A 19,235-nucleotide genomic window follows, 5' to 3' on the forward strand; every position below is an offset into this window, starting at 1 on the left:
GCCAGAAAACGGCAGGAGGTGGGTGAGTTGCAGGTAGGGGGAGGAGGCAGGCAGAGGGAGAAAGAAGAAATGCATAGACTGATTCGAGAAAAAGAAAATAAAAATCTGGGGGCGGCGTGTTGGGTGTGGAGGTCATAATTTCAGTGGCGAGACATTCAGAAAACAAGATCAGACCCTCCCCCACGCCATCCCTCCCCCTCCCATTTCAGAGGAGGGCAAGGGCAAGCTTATGGTGTGGAAGGAAGGGTGCCGGAGGTGGTCCCTCGGCCTTGCCTCAGCCTGGGGTTAGCTTAACTGCTGCTGGGCCATAAGGGAAACACAGACAGCCCCAGGTAGCCTTTCGTCCCAGTAGGGGGAACAAGCAACTGGGCACTTTGGTGACTGGGCCACACATCCACTGCTCCATCTCCCCCCCCACCATCCCAGGGACCTCCCAGGCTGTGGCCGTGGCCGTGCCAAGGAACAGCTGCTCTGCCTGATGGCTTTGGCCGACTGGGTCTGCGAGGGAAACAACTGCAGAAACCCACTCGCACAGGGTTTCCAAGGTGCCCTGCTGTGGGCGTCCCCACTTGGCAGCCACGGCCACCACCACACCCTGCCTGCCTGCCTGCCTGTCTGGCGCTTGCCCAGACTTCATGAACCCACAATGCTTTTCAGAGGCTCTAGGAGGCTTTTTGTGTTTGGGGGGCAGCGGGCAGTGGGGTGCTGAGCTGCATTCTCCTGTCTGTTCTGCGGCCTCCCTCCCTCACCTGCTCCCCTGCTCGGCACATCCCTCCACCCAAGCCTGGGTTTCAGTTTGTGAATTCCCTTTCCTCAAAGACACGCGGAGACCACCACCATGCTTCTGAGCGGCCTCTTTGCAGACAGGTATCCGACTCTCTGCTGGGGAAACTCCCCTAGGTCCAGTTCCGCTCCCACCACCCCCGGCAACTCCCCCCTCCCCGCAACTCCTGGAGGAGGTCGAGGATAGTCAACTTCGGAGTGACAGCAAAAAGCATTTATAACAATGAAACAACGACAACACAACGATAACAGTAACCTAATAATAAATAGGAGAGACAGACATCTTTTCTTCCCCCCTCCCCCCTTTTAAGGAAACACCCCTTTGCTCACTATCGTCACGCATGCACAGACACACGGCGCCCGGGGCAGCAGCCATCGATCAGTCCGCCTCAACAAGACACAGGCTAAGTGCTACAAGGGACGGCTGTGGCCTTGGACACCTGCGGCTCGCAATCCCCACCCTGCCCAGGCCAGCAGTTCCAGCCAACTGGGCTGGGTCACCCGAGGGGGCTGGTGGGGAGAAGGAGGTGTGGGAGGGGCTGTCCCCCCCTTGCTGCACCTCCCCCCACCACCCCGGTTCGTGCACAAACCCAACTACAGTGAGCACATCCTCAGGTGGATGACCCAAGGCGACCCGGGGCCAGGCTTCCCCAGAGTTCCGTTCGGTGTGTGCACCCTACAGTAGTGCTTACAAAACCAAGGGCGATGACTTCTTATTGCACAGGGCTTTCCCATGTAGTCAGCTACTTAAGTGCTTTTTCTGTTTAAAGCAAACCACAGAGGAAGAAAAAGAAGTTAAAAAAAAAAAGGATGAAGAAAGCAGGAGAAGGGAGCAAGGGTTGGGAAGGGAAGGTAGCCCCAAGGTTGGGGGGCCCACTGGGATGTGTGCTTGCTCAGTGATGTCCCTTTCACCAGGCGGGGTCGGGGTGGGGGGTCCCCAAAGCCCTACGTCTGTGAGCATGTGTGCGCTGTGCTTCTGAATATTTTCCATAGGGGTGCAGCCATGACATTGGGATATAAGGCACCTTTCCTTTCTGATTCCAGAAAGCTTGATACATCACATACAGCATATTCTGTGGTAGAAATTAAAGCCAGGACACTACAGGAGTTACAGTACTGCAGCTCCGACTTCTGGACAGAGACTCAACCAACGAAAAGGACCCACAAAAAGTTAACTCAAAGGCATTGAGACAGGTGAGCGACGGGGGTGTGGGGGCAGCGGGGGTGGGGCACACACTTCTGCATAGCCACATGCGTTCCTCTCACTCGCCTTTCTCGAGGATTCTACACCTACAATCAATGCCCAACTTTTCAAGTCAGGATCTTGAAGGAGGAGACGGGGCGCTTTGGGAAAATGTCTTGTTAAAGCTTAAATGTCAAACTTCGTCTAAACATGAAAATTCAGCAAGATGCCACTGATGTCGACCTGGGATCTGGGAGTGGGGCGGTGGGGGGGAGGTGACAGGCTCCTGGAAGTGGGGTGTCCAGGGTGAAATCACATTTCCTTTTCTGTCACCAAGTAGGGAAGGGGTGTTTAGGCCATGGGGAACAGCTGGGGAGTATGGCCATGGCGTTGGCATTCAGCCACATTTCTATGGCTGGCTCTTTTTGAAATCTTCACTGGGAACCCGGTTTCCCATTTTGCTGGGAGTTACTGCTGAATTTGGTCAAATCGGACTACAAGTTCTCTCAGCACATGCGGCAGGGAGCTGGGTTTGTGTTGGGTGATTGGGGTCTCTCGGCCTTCAACTCTAACACCCACACTAGCAGCCTGGATGGCAGTGCCGACCTGTGGTAAGTGGGTTCCCTGGATAAAACGCCAGGTCCGCTGGCTGCCTTTGCCAGCCCCGAGTGCGGGAGCCAGGGGACCCGCCGCTGGCCAGCAGCCTGGGAGCTGGTGTGTGGTTTGGCTCTGGGTAGAAATGAACACTTTCTTCTCGGGAGAAACGGTCAAGGGGTCAGAGACCCCTCCTCACCCTTCACGCAGTTGGTGTTAGTGAGACAGAGGGAGCTTTCAGTAAAGTTGAAGCCTTGACCACACCACTCCCCTTCAGTGCTGGAGATGTGGATGGCTTCGAGGTTCTGGGTAGTTGAGGTGGCTCTCACATGGCTCCTGGGGGTGGGGTGAGGGGCAGCTCAAGGCCAGGACACGACATTGCAGTAGATGGCAACAACTGAACAGGGACAGGCAGGGACCAACAGCCTACTGGCTAGGACCTCCCTGGCCTGAGATCATGCCCTCCTTCTGGGCAGACAGTTTCTAGAACCCCAGGAACAAGGGCAAGCTCCAGGTGCCTCCCCGAACCGCCCCCCCAACCAGCCCATGCGTCCCACAGCCCCGAGGAGGTGACATGCCGTGGATAGCCCAGGTTAGTGAGGTAGAAGGGGTGAGGGGTTTGAGGACATGCTGGGAGGGATGCTGTTGGCCTTCTGCAGGAGCCTCCCCCACTCTGCCTGCCACCTGCAGTACTACAGCCAACAACCTGCACGCTGGCCCTGCATAGCTGCTAGGCCTGCCTGGGAATGAATGAACACAACCTCTGGCTCCTACAGGCCAAGGCTCAGTCAGGGTTGATCGGCCATCGGGTCTACCCAACCTCTGCCAATTTTAAGGGCTGACCGATGTTGCATAGAAGGGACACACAGTCCCCAGACAGCCCCTGCACAGCAGGCAGGACACAGACACAGCAGGAACAAAGAGGCTCAGTACCCCCAGCTCCCAGGGCATGACCCTCCTTGTTCCAGCACACCTTGCCTTCTGTTGGGGGAGCTGTGGCATGGACCTTGGCCCTGGCCCAGGCCCGGGAGGGAGAGCTGGCCCCTGGGTCCGGCCTTGTGGCCAGCAGTCCTGAACAGCAGGGGTGGACAGAAAGGTTTACCCCAGGCAAGGAGGAAACAAAGATGGTGACAGGAAAGAAACTGGTCAGCGAGGAATTTGTGCTTTGGAGGGCTCAGGACCTGTCCTGAGGAGACGTGACCAGGGACCCTCTGCCAGTGTTCAAGGAGGGGAGTGGTCTGACAGCAGCCCCAGGCTTGGACCCCAGGGGCCCATCATGTCCCGTTGGCTCAAGGGCTGTGCTAATAGTCTGTACAGAGAAGTGTCCCCGGCACTCACAGGGACCCAGAAATCTCCTGGAGTGGAAGCCAGTGAGCTCCCTGCTAAGTTAGAACCCGCATATCTGCTACCCACAATGCCACAAGCCAACCTGCTGAGCAGGAACTAAAGATTGGGGCCAACCACGTGTGACACTGGGGTCTCTGCTGAGCTGGTTAAGCCTCAGCATGGGCCCTGCTATTTGGAACGCTACCTCGTAGGACCAGCAGAGAGAGGCCCACTGAATGTGGCACAACGGAGTTTGTAACCAAGTTATCAGTTAGTGTTCTAAGAGGGCGGCAAGGTTGGGGCAGGGGTGGGAAGAGAGCCAGACCCGTTTGTGAAGTGACCGACAGAGCAGGGGAGAGGTGGAAGCAGGTAGGGGAGAGAGGGGGCTGCCTGGGGAAGATGGACCCCACACGGAGAGGGTGCTATTCAAGGCACTTGAATATTGCTTCTCGAGACCAAGGGTGCACCTGCGCATTGCAGGCTCAGGGGCAGAACGGGGAGGGGAGGTGCCCGTGCCCCAGGTCCCTGTGATTTAGTGGCAGCTTGCAGAAATACATGACAGACAGTGAGTGAGAGCTTCGCACAAGAGATGGTGAGGTTGGGATCTCAATTAAAAAAAAATTTAATAATAAAATAAAATAAATAATAGGAAAAAATACAAACACAGAACTGCAAGCAAAATTTAACCAACTGACTGTATCGAGCACCCAGATGGAAGTCTGGCCACAAATTAAAAAAAAAAAAAAGAATGGAAATCAACAACAACTTAGTTAAAAATTAAAATAAAATAAAAAAAAAAAAGATGACGACAACAACAAAATCGGGCTAAATTGCTTGGGAGAGCCAAAGTGGCGGATGTCAGGCTGTTTGGTCACCAGGAGGGCCCAATCTGCACTTCTCTGTCGGGATCCGACACCCCAAATATCCTGGTAGGTTACAGTCACACCTTTGAAACGCCATTCCTCACCTGACGGTTCCCACCAGCTCGACACCCCGCTTTCTGTGCTAATGAGAATTAGACACTGAGAGAGTCACGGGGCAGGGGAGGGGGAGAACGCTCTGTCCCTCTGGGGTGCTAGGGGCGGGAACCACTCGTCCTCAAGCGAACCTGAATCCAGTAAGTCAACTCCCTGCCCCAGCCGCTGCTCCCCTCCCATGCTTCTTCTCACAGAACTGGATGGCAAGCTCCGAAACAGCTCGCCCGTCTGGGCTGGACACGGGGTCTGCCTCCCAGCCTCCTAGAGCCTCCTGATGACTAGGTATTCATGACCAGGCATTGTCTTTAGTGTAGTGACTCTTAAATCTGTGAAAAACTTTCAACTAAATGCTGCGGTTGCAGGTTAAAAAAAAAAAAGACTGTAAATGAAATAACGTAATTTCTAACACATCATGCAAGAAATGTGGTTTCACATCTTACAGTTAAAATCCTACGAGTTAATTCATAACAAGCACACAGAGGCGTAACAGTGGGAGCATACCTGTAAAATAACTCCCTTCCCACCCCCCCAATCAAAAAAAAAAAGTAATATTAATTAAACTTAAGAAATAATGAATGCACCATTAAAATGTCATCCAAAGATGTTGACCTAAGACAAAGGTTTTTCAATGATACACGATACGGTCAAAAAGTTTTCAATCAGTAATATACAGTATGACAACTACATCTTGTAAATTATACCCAATACTGCCGGCAGTCTATCCCTCTAAATATTTGCCCCTCTCATCCCTTCCTAACAATCAGATAATAAAATACAGCACCTATAAATAAGCAAAAAAAAATATATATATATATACCGAAATCATCTATTGTTAGTTTAAAGATATGGCAATAAAGGAGTCTAAATTAGCCAACTTGTAGAAGCCATAACCGATACAACAGCTTATTGGAAAAAGGTGGCAGTAATGCACTCTATGTGTGCACAGGGACTTAAGAAAATACACAGACGTATAAAATTGCACACACACGCACGCACGCACACTCTCATCCACCTCTGTTCTCACGCATATACACATCGACAACAGGAGGAGTCAGAGACAAGTTAGACTTGTGGATTTGTACTTAGGCTGCCCTAAATTGTGCATAAAACAACTTCTCAAGAGGCGAAATGAAGGGGAGGGCAAATGGTCTGGTCTGGAGTGGACAGCATTGAAGGACCGCCCCCATGGGTGTGTGTGTGTGTGTGTGTGTGTGTGTGTGTGCGCGCATGCCTGGGGTGAGGGGTTGGTGGTGCAGACCGGGCTGCCTCCAGGGCTCTCTCTCTCTCTCCTGCAGGGAAGGGAGCTTCCCACGGGGTCAACAGGGCCATCAGTGCTTGTGGTGGGAAGAAGGAGGGGGGACGCGGGGGACAGAGAGAGTGCTGGAGCCAGCCCTGCCCAAAGTCCTGGGTCGTGGGTGGGGGGAGTGGTGAGAAGTGAGGTGCCTTCTGTCTATTGGGGGCCCCAGATCCACCTGCCCACACGTGGCAGGGGGCCTCCTGCCCTTCACTCCAACTTCTTTCACGGCTCGCACATGTGTACGCTCACTCGCGTACAGATGCACCAACATGGACGCAGACACCATAAATTAAAACGAAATGAGAACGGGAACATGCTAACTTGTCTCCTGAATCTCCCAATATGAGGTCTGATCAGCGTGCTCTGCGGTTAGAGGTTAAAAAGCAGATTATAAAATACCTAGATTCGGATCTTTTTTTTTTTTTTCTTTTTTCTTTTTTTCCTGTCCTGATTTGGCCTAGAATGGAGTGTATTAAACAGACCCCAGACGGAAAAGCCAGGGGCCAGTTAAAGCTATGGATCAATGTGCACTACACGTCAGGATTCTAGTCACGAACGTTCGAGAAAACACTACCTCAGCTACCACAAAATCAAGAGGGTTTCCTGATGTAACTTTCTTTTTCTCTCTTTTGTTAAAAAATACGTGGAGTAAATGTGTTTTATCTTAATTCAAAGTTTCAAACGAGAAGATTTCATTTTCTTGAAAATATTTAGGAATCCAAACTAGTGTGTTTAGAGTCGGTTTGACTGTGCAATCTCTTAGTGGCAACTGAATAGCTACAAAAACTTTTTTTTTTTTCTGAAAAAATCCCTCCCTCCCCCCCTTCCTGGTTTAAGAAGATAATATAGTGTATTATCGCTCTGAAGCCATTAGATGGCAGATAAAAAGCCCCCTTTTCATATGTGGGTTTGATTTTTTTTGTTTGTTTGTTTGTTTTGTTTTAAGCCCACACCAAGAGGAGGGCGCAAGGCAAAAAGCTGTAAGAGTTATCCCAGAACCTGTGGAAATCACTTTAGGGCAATAAAAAAAACACTTGAGGGTACAAAAAAGCTCGACTACACATTTCCGTTTTCTTCCTTGAAAACACGACATAGATTGGGCTTAATGCTCCTGTTTTCTATATGCACCTTGGCCTATGGCGATTTTGCCCTGTGGCCCGCAGGGCGGTAAGTGCGCAACACGGTCCGGGCCACGGAGCTGGCCCGACGCCCCGTCCCTCCCCGACCCGGCTGGACTCGGCCCGGCCCGGCTTGGCCCGGTTCAGCACGGCCCGTCTCGGCCTCCTTGCCCGGGCGCTGGGGCTGGGGGCCGGGAGGCCGGCACCCCCTCAGAACTCCCATTCGATGGGCTCCTCCCGGCTGGCGGCCTTCTCCAGGCGGTGGATTATGCTGTTCAAGTTCGCGGCCTTCTTCTTCCTCAAGGGGTTGTCTCGCGAGTCCCTGGCGCCCGCCGCCCCGGGCAGGCCGAAGAGGCTCTGCAGCGAGCTGGGCCTGCGGCCGGCCGGCGCGCTGGTGCTTGGCAACGCGGAACTCCTCTCGGCCGAAGAAGCAGCGCCGGGGGCCGCGCCGGGGCCGTCCCCGGGCGGGGCGGCTGAGGTAGCGGCGTCCTCCCCGGCCAGGGCCGCGGTGGCCGGGGCGGCGCCGGCGGGGTTTGGCACGGGCCGCGGGCCGTCGGCCGGGCCCTCGGGTGGCGGCCTGGGCCTGCCCGCGTCCTGGGCGTCGTCCGGGCCCGGGGTCCCCGAGGGCGGCGGCTCCGTCTTCTCTGCGGGCCGGGGCGCCTCCTCCCGCTCTGCCGGGGCCGCGGCCGCCTCGGCGGGCCCTCCCTGAGACTTGGCGGCGGCCGCGGGACCGCCTGGCTCCTCGTCGGCGGCGCCCGGGCCCTCGGCGGCCTCCACGCCGTCGCAGCTGTCACCCTCTGAGCTGGGTGCGGCGCGGCCGCTCCGGGCCGACGATGGCGAGTCGCTGGTGCCCGCCTGGCCCTGGCTCCCGGCCTGGATCTCCTCAATAAACAGTTCTCTGCGGATCCGAGACCTACGAGACACAAATGGGCCGGAGGTGAGGAGGCCAGTGGGTACAGCTATCCCGTGAAACCCCAGCCCAGCCTGGAGGCGAGGTGGCCCTGAATGGCACGGGTCCTTCATCAGCCCACCGAGACCTCGCCGGGCTGGGCTGAACTGACACTGCCTGGTGACCAGTGTATGGACATCCCCAGTGAGGATCATCAGGGGACAGTTCCCATCAGGGATGCCACTTGATAAAGCAGGAAGGAGGACATGTGGGTGAGGCCTTCAGGAAGTTCATGGGGAATGGATTTTAAAACCGTAAGCTTGCTTTGCTGTGAACAGATTGGATCTGGGCATCTAAGGCATAATCAAGAAATGCAGAGGCGGGTCTGCCCGAGGTGCAGCAGTCGAATCCCGTATGGATGCGTTTCAAGTCCCGACTGCTCCACTTTTGACTGAGCTTCCTATTAGTGCGCCTGGGAAGGCAGTAGGAGAGGGCCCAAGTGCTTGAGACCCTGCACCCTTGAAGGTGAGCCCCAGAACTTCCTAGCTTTGGCCTGGCCCAGCCCCAGCTGTTGCAGGCCTAAGGGAGGTGAACCAACAGATACAAGATCTATTCCCGCCCTCTCCCCTCCAATTCTACTTTTCAAATAAAATATGTATATTTTAAAATTAACAGAGGGACAGGCAGTGTATAGTAGAAAAAGCTGCTGCTTGCAATTCCAGCATTCCATATGGGATGAAGTCCCACTCCACTTCTGACGCAGCTCCTTGCTAATGTGCCTGGGAAGGCAGTGGAAGGTCGCCCTGGCATTTAGGTCCCAGTTGCCCACATAGAAGACCTGGATGGAGCTCCTGGATTTGATCAGGCCTGACCCCCAGCCAGGCTTGGGGAGTGAACCAACAGATGGAAGACTGATAAATCTCTCTGTGTCAATGTACATGTTTAATAAAAATTTCTGAAAAAACATACAAACACCAAGATGAGTCCTGAGCTTACTGCCGAGGAGCCTGGGGCTGGCAGAATACGTGCTGTGTGTGGGACAGTGGCTGTGCCTGCTCTGTGAGGCATCAGCCCGCTTGGACTCCAGGAGTGGGTTACAAGGCTCACGGACACCCTGGCTTCCAGTGTCCTGCATGGTGCTGGTCTCTCCAGCCCCATTGTGGGGGCACAGGGTCGCTTGGTGCTGCTTTGGTTTCCTTAAGGTGGTGGAAGAACTCTACTTCTGGATATGGCAAAGACAGACCCGACTGTCACCCCAAGTAACAGCACAACGTGACTGCAGCTGGCTCCCAGTGGCCTGGTGCTCACGTCTCACTCCTTGGTTTAGTTTTCTCTAAGGCTTCTCCTGGTCAGGCCTCCTGAAGTCAGGCCCTGGCTCAAGTCACCCTTTTTCCCCACAGTGTGGCAGGTCTGCAGGGCCCAGGCCACCTGTGGCTGAGCAGCCCCACTGTGGGGCTGTGGGCCCATTCTGGGAAGAGCCTAACTCCAGTGTCTGCTCCGGATCTGGCCCCGGGTTGTTGATCTCAGTGTTAAAGACTTAGAGCTGTTCTTCCTCTGCTCTGCTTCTCTTTCTCTTCTTCTTCTTCTTTTTTTTTTTTTTAAAGATTTATTTATTTTTATTGGAAAGTCAGATATACAGAGAGGAGGAGAGACAGAGAGGAAGATCTTCCGTCTGATGATTCACTCCCTAAGTGAGCGCAACAGCCGTTGCTGTGCCAATCCGAAGCTGGGAACCAGGAACCCCTGCTAAGTCTCCCATGCAGGTGCAGGATCCCAAGGCTTTGGGCTGTCCTCCACTGCTTTCCCAGGCCACAAGCAGGGAGCTGGATGGGAAGCAGAGCTGCTGGGATTAGAACCAGCACCCATATGGGATCCCAGCATATTCAAGGTGAGGACTTTAGTTGTTAGGCCATGCCGCTGGGCCCTCTTTCTCTTCTTTTAAGATCCATTTCACTCACTTGAAAGGCAGAGTTATAGAGAGAGGGAGAGAAAAATAGACATCTTCCATTTGTTGGTTCACAGGGCTGGCCAGGGCTGGCCCAGACCAAAGCTAAGAGCTAGAAGCTTCTTCCTGGTCTCCCTTGTGGGTGTGGGGTCCAAGCACTTGCACATCCTCCTCTGCTTTCCCAGATGCATTAGCAGGGAGCTGGATCAGAGGTGGAGCAGCATGGACTGGAACTGGCACCTGTGTGGAGTGCTGGCATTGGAGCTGCCATGTCACAGCGCTGGCCTCCCTCTCTCTCCTTTTTGCTCATGCAGAGTGCACAGAGGGGCTTCCCCACAGTGAACGCTAACTGCCGTCTGACAGGCACGACCATGGCTCTCGGAGGGCTAGCAGTTGAGCCAGCAGAGTAGGCGGGCCCTGGCCAGTGACTCTGTTCAGTGCAGCTCGTAGCCCAGTGCTCAGCACTCAGGACTCAGGTGGCCTCTGGGTGACAGCGTGAGGGAGTTAATAACACTTGGGCTCCAATAGACATGATTTGTGGGAGACCGGAGAGCACGTGATTGGGAGCCCTTCCATTGGCAGTGGCCATAGCCATGCTCAGCTCCTGGGCCTGTCCTCCTGGGAGCAGCCTACTCACTGGGGCCCATCTGGGCCTGCCCGGCCACACAGGAACAGGTGCCTGGCACCAGGGTTCAGGGGCAGGCCCACACAGCTCTCACATGAAGCTTCCGGCTCTTAACCCAGCCTTTTACCAGTGTGATTTCGGGCTTCCATTTGATATCTTTAGATTGCCCAATTTGTTAAGGTCCTGGGTGGGACTTTGGGCCCATTCAGGAATGCTGGCAGAACTTAGCAGAGACCACTCCTTTCTCTAGCACTTGACTGTGCTTCGAGTGTCCACTCCACTGCCTGCTGCTGGCCAGCTGCCAAGACCCCACTGGTATTGCCTACATCTGTGTGTGTGTGTGCCTGTGCGGGCAGGCGCGCGTGCACATACTCAATAGGCAGGAAGCCTGGACAGGGGAAGTGACATTGTGGTGGGAACTGGCATCAGGCGATGATGGCCTAGGGGCAGGACTCGTGATTTCTGTTTGGGACCAGGGTTAGAGTGCCACTCAGAACCTGCAGGAGGTTTCTAAGATCTATTTTCAACTATTCCTGCCTGCCTGCTTGGTGCGAGCCAAGTGCTGGGCCCTGCCCTGCCCTGGCAGCCTACTTGGCCCCCCAAGACTCGTCTGCAGCCAGGGATGCGGCTGAACTTGGCTTTCCCTGTTGTATCAAAGGCCTGGAAGTCCTCAATCTGTCTCACAGGAAAAGCGATCAAAACCAGTTTGCAGAGCAGCACTGGAAAAGACCCAAAACATCCCAAAGGAATTAGAACTCCCTGTTAGGCAGCTGTAATTGTCCCAACACTCTTTGGCTTTGGAGCCAGGGGGAACTTAGGCCTCCATCTTTATAGAGTTAGAAACTCCAGTGAAATAACACAGCTGACCATACCTCAGGCCCCCTGAGTCTGGGCATGGCCCTAGACCACCATGTCCATGCTCCTCAATGTGGGTCAGATCCTCAGCCCAGCTCGAGCGAGGACGGAGCTCAGGGCCATGGCCCGCTGGCCGGTGTCAGGGCCTACCTGTAGTTGTGGAACCAGTTGATGACTGTGCTGGTTTTCAGGTTGAGCTGGGTGGCGAGCTCCTCGATGGTTTTTGGTGACGGGTATGGCTTTTGCTGATAGGCCCGCTTAAGAGCTTCCTTCTCCTCCGGGGCCAGCACCACCCGTGGCTTCTTGAGCTGGTGCTGGGGCTGTGGGCTGGCTCCTTGGCTGTAGTCGATGCCCACGGTGGGCGGCTCGCAGGGCTGGCTGTCACTGACTGAGCTGTGCCGCCGCTTCATGTAGGCTGAGGGGGAAGAGGTGGTGGGATGGGAGTCAGAGCTCAGTCAGCCCAAAGCCACGGCTGCCCTCGGCACAAACACCCAGGGGCCCTGCTTAGATGCCCCTGACTCTGTGCACCTTAACCAACTTGTGGGGGATGCAGAAGATCCAGAAAGGGCATTTATGGTGGAAACCCACAGGGAGGCACACATAGATTGGGAGGAGTTGGGGGCTCAGAGGAGAGGATGTTTAACGAAAATCTTGGGGCTGATGCTGTGGCATGGAGGGTGGGGTCCCCATCTGTAGACTGACACTGGTTGAGTCCTGGCTGCTCCCCTTCTGATCCAGCTTCCTGCTAATGCACCTGGTAAAGCAGCACAGAATGGTTCAAGTGCCTGAGCCCCTGCACCCACATGGGAGACCTGGAGGAAGTTCCTGGCCAGCTCTGACCATTTGGGGAGTGAACCAGCAGATGGAGGACCTTGCCCCTCTCTCTGTAACTCTGATTTTGATAAATAAACAAAAACAAATTCTTGAAGGACGGGAGGGTTAGCTGGAGGCTGTAGGGGGAGGATGCAGGAGTGGGAGAGGGCAGGCATGGTTCATTAAGCATGTGCAAAGACAGGGATGGTATGTGCAAAGACAAATGCTGGTAACAGTGGCCGTGGTGGCAGAGGTAGGAGGAGTTGTCTGACAAGTGGAAGGGCAGCCTGGAGCCAGGGTGAGCCTAAACCTGTTACTGAAGGCAGTGGGGGAAAGAGGTTTACAACAAGGAGCTTAGAAGCTGGGTCTGGGCTCCAGAGAAAATTTGGGACCCATTGGAATAAAGCTGCAGTGGGAATTTGATACACTTGAGGAGTGGAACTAGAAGGAGGCAGGGCTAGAGGGAGCCCTGGACAGCGCTGGGGGAGGGGAAGAGCTGGGGGAAGGGTGGCACTAAGCTCAGATGGGGTCAAGGGAAGGTGGAAGCCTCAAATGCTGCAGTGTGCCAAGGATCCAGAATGCCATGTGGGTTTGTGCCTGGGCAGGTGAGCATGTGAGGGTAGTGTATGCGTGCTAGCTACCCTGTTGGAAGCTGAGTCTAAGAGGCTTTGGCCAAAGCAACCCAGAATTTACAGTTGGGTTTGAAAGACAAGTGGGTGGGTGATAGTGTTTGCAGGTGAGTGGAAAGAGAAGAGAAAGAGGTGGAGATGCTGGAGGGCCCAGCTGTAGGACACAGAATCAGGCGTGGATGCTCCAGGGGAACAGGGGAGCAGGGGAGGGGCTGTGGGTCTGAGGGCCACCTTGAGTCAGGCAGGGTGGGGAGACAGGTGTGTGGTCAGGAGGTAGGGTGCCTGTATTTAGGATCTGGGAGGCCAGGCAGTTTGTGGTGGGGGTCATGTGAGTCAGGTCCGAGAACTTGTGGTGTGGGGTGCAGGAAGGTCTGGTGGGGTTCTCCTTGTGGCTGTGCAGGGAGGCAGGGCCTACAGGGCGAGTGGGAGGCTGGTGGCTGGCAAAGCTGAGGGCATCACTGGCTCTGGGCAGCAGGGACACCTGCCAGGGAGAAGGGGAGGGGCTGGGCAGGGGTTGGGGTGGGAGGTGGGGAGGTTGCTCCAGGGCAGTGCGTGGGGCTGTGGTCTGGAGCCAGGCTGTGGTTTGGGAAGAGGGATGGGAGTCAGCCAGGCTACAGGTCTGCCTGCACCATGCACACCAATGCTTGGAACGTGAGTGGGCACACAGGTGCCTGCATGCTTGTGACCACGCCAATAGCTCAGATCCAGGGTCAGCTCGTGAGACGACAGAAAAGCAGGGCAGAGAAGGCAGCTGACAGGAGAGGACAGGGAGGGGAAGCGGGGTGGCAGGGGCCTGGGGCTCAGTGGGGTTAGGCCTGGGTAGAACATGAACTGTTCCAATGGCTCGCTGTTACAGACTGGCCTTTCCAGTCCCTGCAGCCTGCCCAGCCAGTCTGATGCCCTCTTTTGGCAGGTGCCGGCCCTGAGGCTGACGGGGCCGGGGACATGATCCCTGTAGCGAATGACCACAGCAGAAGTGAAGGCCAGCTTGAAACAGGCCTGAGTTGTCCTGGGTTGGTCCTCCGTGTCCCACATGCCATGCTTGGTGCAGTGGAGACCTGGAGCTGCTCATGCACTTGCTCCCCGCTCCCTCTGAAACAGTAACTCCTTTGTAACACAAGAGGGCGCCTGGAGTCTGTGAGGAGGAGGGAGGTCAGGGAAGCCTGGCCAACTGTGGTTGTTTGTCCCACCCAGGAGGGGATAGTGCAGCCAGGGCAGTTGGGAGCAGGCAGTGTGGCCAAAAGAGAGCTGGTGCAAGCTCTGGCAAACAACAGCCCACAGATGGAGCTTGGGGGCTATTCCTGGGTTTCTGTTTCACAAGATTCAGGAGTGCTGCCTGAGAGACTGTGGCTCGTGTGTGACAATTTCCACATTGCCAAGGAGGAATGGCAGCACTGTGGGGCTCAGCGTTGCAGGCTTGGGCACAGCCAGCTTTGCGCCACAATCCTGCTCCCCCGCTGCCCCAGCTGCAGAGTCAGGTCAGCCTCCTGAGCCCCTAGGCTTCTTGTTTTCCTGGGGTGATGGCCTCATCGCTGGCTGAGGTCTCAGTATGGTGCCTGGCGAACAGTCTGGTTACATCCCAGGGCCCAGCCCTTGGCATTCCTGGAGGCATTCAGCTCTGGCTGCCTCTTGGAGCTTCAGCCTTGCCCTGGGAGGTTGAGAGCCTATGATGTTTGGCTGGTGGGCAATGGATGGCACCCTTGATTAAAGTGCTCTGTGGTAGCTGACTAGGAAGATGGGTGGAGCTCCTTAAGGCCAGCCCAGCCAGTTGCAGCCCTTCTTTGCACCTAAGGGTTTTGGGTGCAGTGGCGGCCCTGTGAGGGTACAGTCAGGGAGGTGGCCGTGGCGGGGGACCCTGGAGGGGGTGGGTTCACTGATGAGGGCTGCACTCAGTGAACCTCTGTGGGGTGCAGGAAAGAGGCATTTGTGGGGGCATTTGGGGCAATCTCTCAAGAGAGGCAGGACCTTGCAGGCTAGAGGGTAAACTACAGTGTGAGTACCCTTCAGCTTCTTCCCAGGCCTGGCAGGCTTGCCAGGGCTCCTGAGCTCTCTATCCAACTAAATACATTTCATTTTATAGCTTAAAAAGTGTACTTGGTTGAGAGGTGGAGAGTGAGAGCGAGAGCGAGAGAGAGTGTGAGCAAGTGCTCCAATTGTTGGTTTCTTCCCCAAATGCTGACAGTGGCTGGAGCTTGGAATCAGGGACGAAGTCCAGGTCTCCCGTGGGGATGACAGGGACCCAATTATTTGCAGCCATCACCTGCTGCCTCCCAGGGTCTGCATTAGGCAGGAAGATAGAGTCAGGTGCCGAACCCAGGGATACTGATATATGACCTGGGGCATCATAATTGGGCCAAACACCTGCTCTCCAATGCATCTCCTAGTGATGGGAGCAGCAGGTGCACAGCAGCCCAAGCACTGCCCAGAGGGTGTTCCCCTGCCCTGGGTTAACAGGACCCAGCAATGCTGGGATTCAGGCGCTCTGCAGGGACAGTGACAAACTTGCCACAGACTCGCGCTCTCCTCTGCCATATCTAGAGCTTTCCAGCAATGGTTTACTGGTTGGGCCATGAACAGAAACAGAGCTGTCTGGGGCGGGGCCGAGTGGGGCTGGGCGGGGCTCACCTTTCTTCTCCATCCTCTTCATGTCCATCAGCTTCTCCACATTGTTGGGGTCATTGAGCCACAGCTGCATACGGACGAAGGGCTCCCGGCCCTTGAGGCTGAGTTTGTGCCAGGGTTTTGGGCGGGCCAGGAGGTCGGAGACGGAGCCCTGGGTGAGCCCCAGGATGGTCTCACCAAACAAGCGCTGACCTGGAGAGGAGACAGAGCAGAGCGAGAGATGGTCACTGGGTATGCAGGGGTTGGCAAAGCCAAGTGCAAATAAAGGTTGAGTGAGGGACATCAGGCCCAGCTCAGCCCTTCACCTCTGTAACAACAGGACTTCCTCACCTGGACTTCAGGCTTTATTCACAATGTACAACCAACAATGCTTCCCATCGGAACCAGGGCCTGGATGGCAATGCCCACACCTACGCCCAGGGTGAGTAGCCAGCGGGATGGGAGCCGCCTATGTCTCCTTCCATGTTGACCCCAAGTGGATCAGATTGGGGCCCGCTCCACTGTGGAGGCGCAGTGGTCTTGGGTCTGTAGTGTGGCTTGTGCCAGGCTTGAAGGAAGATGAGATGCCCACTCATGCTTCCGGGGGAGGTAGGGTGGGAAAGGGAAATGACTGCTCTGAACATGGGGGGGCCAGCCAGGTGGTATAATGGGTGGAAAGCTTCGGCTCTTAGAAACTAACCTTTTTTGGCATCAGTCACTTTCATTTAACAATAAATGTATGTATTTTGTAAAGTCGTGATTTCTCTGCTTTTCAAGTTCTTAGTTTAGCCTAGAAATGTCCCAAGTTTTCCCAGCTATTTGCTGTGGCTGTTGTAAAGTCAATTTTACTTAGTTCTAAAAAAAAGGGAGGGGAAATACTGATTTTATTTGAACAGCAGGGTTTTGAAAGAGAGGGAGAGATTGAGGCTGCCCAGCCATGGGTTCATTCCTAAATGGACACAACAGGCAGGCCTGGGCCAGGCTGAAGCCAGGAGCCAGGAGCTCCATCCTGGTCTCCCCGATGGGTGGCAGGGACTTGGACACTAGCAAGAAGCTGGACTGGAAGCAAGGCAACCAGAATGCCAACTAGCGCTGATAAGGGATGCTGGTGTTACAAGTGGTATCTTACCCCGCAGTGCCATCACACTGGCCCCTGAATTCCACTTCATTTGAAAGGTTTTCTAACTGTGGCTCCCCATTGTTTGAGGCTCATCGACAGGGACCAGGACAGTCAATGCCAAGGATGTGGCCACCCAGAGTACAAGGGGCTGTTCCAGCTGGGCCTTGGGCCTGTCCGTCACACCCCAGAACTGGTAACAAGCCCATGGTGGGGAGGGGAACAACTCTAGAATCGATGTCCACTCCAATAGCCGCCGGGCACACATGACTTGCCCTTGTTTTAGGATCCACAGCCAGCATTTGACTATCTGTGAGTGACTTTATGACAAACACTCTCTTGCCCTGTTCTGTACCGCGTGTTGTGAGAAGAGCAGGCAGGGTGAAAGGAAGGCCTCAACCAGTTGGGCTGGTCTCACACGCTGGCTCTTTTCTAGAACTCGGCTGCTCCCCTCAATGCCAAGTAAGACAAAGGGCACATCTGGGCCCTCCCAGTGTGGGTTGTCCTTGCTCCCACTCTGTCCCTCCCTTGCCTGCCCACCCAGGGTGACACACAACACTGTGGGAGCCTGATGGTGGAAGATGACAAGCTTGCCTCCTAGTCCCTCATGGACACAGCTCCTGTGACAGCCCTGCAAGAGCCACCTCGGCAGAGCCCTGGGAGGCTGCCACTTGTGCCGGTTAGACACTCTGGAGGCCAGCTCATGGGGGTCTGGCCGTGTGTGTGTTGGGGGGCATGAGTGGATATATACTTGTGTGCCTACATGGGTGTGCATGTGTGTGCGTAGGTGTGCGTACCTCTGACTATGAGGAGACATATATGTATGCATGTGTGTGCCGTGTGATATATACGTCTACAGTATGGGTATGTGTGTATCTGTGTATGTATGTGTGTATATGTGGGTGTGTTCCTGATGTGAATCTATATGTGTTTGGGCATGCATATATACAAGTGTGTGTGTGGTGTGTATGGGTGTATAGGGGCGTGTAGGCATCACAGTGTGTGTATCTCTAAGTATGGGGAGGCATGTGTGCCTTGATGTATGGATGTGTGGGGTGTGTATATGGGCATGTGTTGCATGTGTGTATATCTATCTCTGTATGTATGTATGCATGGTACATGTATGCATGGCTGTGTGCTAACGTATAGGCATGTATAAGTACGTGGGCAGGTGAGCATGCCTGCGGCTGTGTGGTGTGTATTTGGGTGCACTGTGTGTATGGGTATGCGTATAGGGGTGTAGGGAGCAGAGGTGAAGTTCAATAGGAGCAGCAGCGACCAGAGACCACACAGCCAGGTGCTGTGCTAGGAGCTACTGCTCTCACAGCCCCACACAGGCCCTCACTACTGGGGTTTTCCTGAGGGACTCAGCAGCCTGCCTGTGTCACAGGGAACCTGGAGCTGGTCCTGGTCTCACAGGTGCCCAGGAAGCCATGAGGAAGCTGCAGGGCCTGCAAACCCACCCAGGTTTGTGGCCTAGGAGAGTCTGGAGCTCTACCAGGCACAACCCAAGAAGCTGGTGCTCAGTGAGGCGAGGCCTGCTCAGGCACACAGGTGCTCCTCCTGAGCGGCCTAGTGGGTCAGGGGGGGACTGGGCTGAGTGCGCCCAGCTGCGGGGCATGCCAGGTCCTCACAGTGGCCTGAAGCCCTTCTCCCATTCTCCCTGAGAGGCCCAAGCAGCCTAGGTGTGAGACCTACCGAGGTTGTTGTCCGTCAGCACCTCCTTGACCCTCTTGGTGATGCCATAGGTGTCCAGCTCAGGAGACATGGCCACCAGTTCCTGAATGCTGAGGGCTGAGTGTCCAGAGAGAGGCAGTGGGGTGCTGGGCTGGGAGTCTGGGGCCGGGGGGTCGCTGGCTTCGGGTGGCTTGCCATCCTTGCTTGTGTCGATGGCGGGGCAGGGCTGTTGCACGAGTTCGGTTAGGCTCTTGACGGACTCGCTGGAGCTCATCGGGGACTCAGGGGCAGGGCTGCAGCTGGCAGAGGTCTTTGGAGTGCTTTCTGTAGGCAGAACAGAGGGAGAAGCACGGCTGAAGGCAGGGCCCCATCCTTCTCTGGGCTGTGCCCACCAGACACAGTGCAAGACGTGGTGCCTGATGGCGGGGTGAGGGGGTCCTAACACACTGTTGTGGGGGCTCCCTTCTAGGGAGCAACCTTGGAATTGCTGTGTTACATTACAGACAAAAAAATAATACCAACAGGACAAAAAAATTAAGGGTTTTAATAAACAGATTCTGAAGGCTTAATATGAGGGCATTATGCAAAAAAAAATACCTGTCATACTCATCATGCATTATCATTGTCATGATTTACTTTAATAAAAAAAAACCTGCAACTCCATCAATTCGCAAGTACTGATGTGGCCTGCCTTGCCCTTGTTTTCCATATCAAGAGGAGCGGATATATCGGTGTGCAGGAGGGCTGCCTACGATGCGTGGTTACCACAGCCAAGGAGATCCTGGCATCTCATGCCGTGGCTGGCT

At 55.0% G+C, this 19,235-nt stretch overlaps 1 protein-coding gene across 11 annotated transcripts in view; it reads right to left on the reverse strand.

Annotated features, from left to right (window-relative positions):
* Window positions 1-19,235, reverse strand: part of CUX1 (cut like homeobox 1) — a 290,730-nt gene that overhangs the window by 10,734 nt on the left and 260,761 nt on the right. For 2 of the 11 annotated variants that reach the window (XM_040972852.1, XM_040972849.1), the window contains 4 exons: window positions 18,451-18,753; window positions 15,660-15,848; window positions 11,743-12,007; window positions 919-8,191 (listed from right to left, as the gene is read on the reverse strand). The exons of 7 other annotated variants lie outside the window; for them this stretch is intronic. In XM_040972852.1, the coding sequence (XP_040828786.1) occupies window positions 7,489-8,191; window positions 11,743-12,007; window positions 15,660-15,848; window positions 18,451-18,753 (1,460 nt within the window). In that variant the 3' untranslated portion in view covers window positions 919-7,488. Of the gene's footprint in view, window positions 1-918; window positions 8,192-11,742; window positions 12,008-15,659; window positions 15,849-18,450; window positions 18,754-19,235 lie in introns of those variants that run through there. 2 more of the 11 variants (XM_040972850.1, XM_040972853.1) reach the window with 2 other exon arrangements.

This window comes from Ochotona curzoniae, unplaced genomic scaffold (genome assembly GCF_017591425.1).
Source record: "Ochotona curzoniae isolate NIBS_2020 unplaced genomic scaffold, NIBS_Ocur_1.0 contig_2321, whole genome shotgun sequence".
Classification (NCBI taxonomy): Eukaryota; Metazoa; Chordata; class Mammalia; order Lagomorpha; family Ochotonidae; genus Ochotona; species Ochotona curzoniae.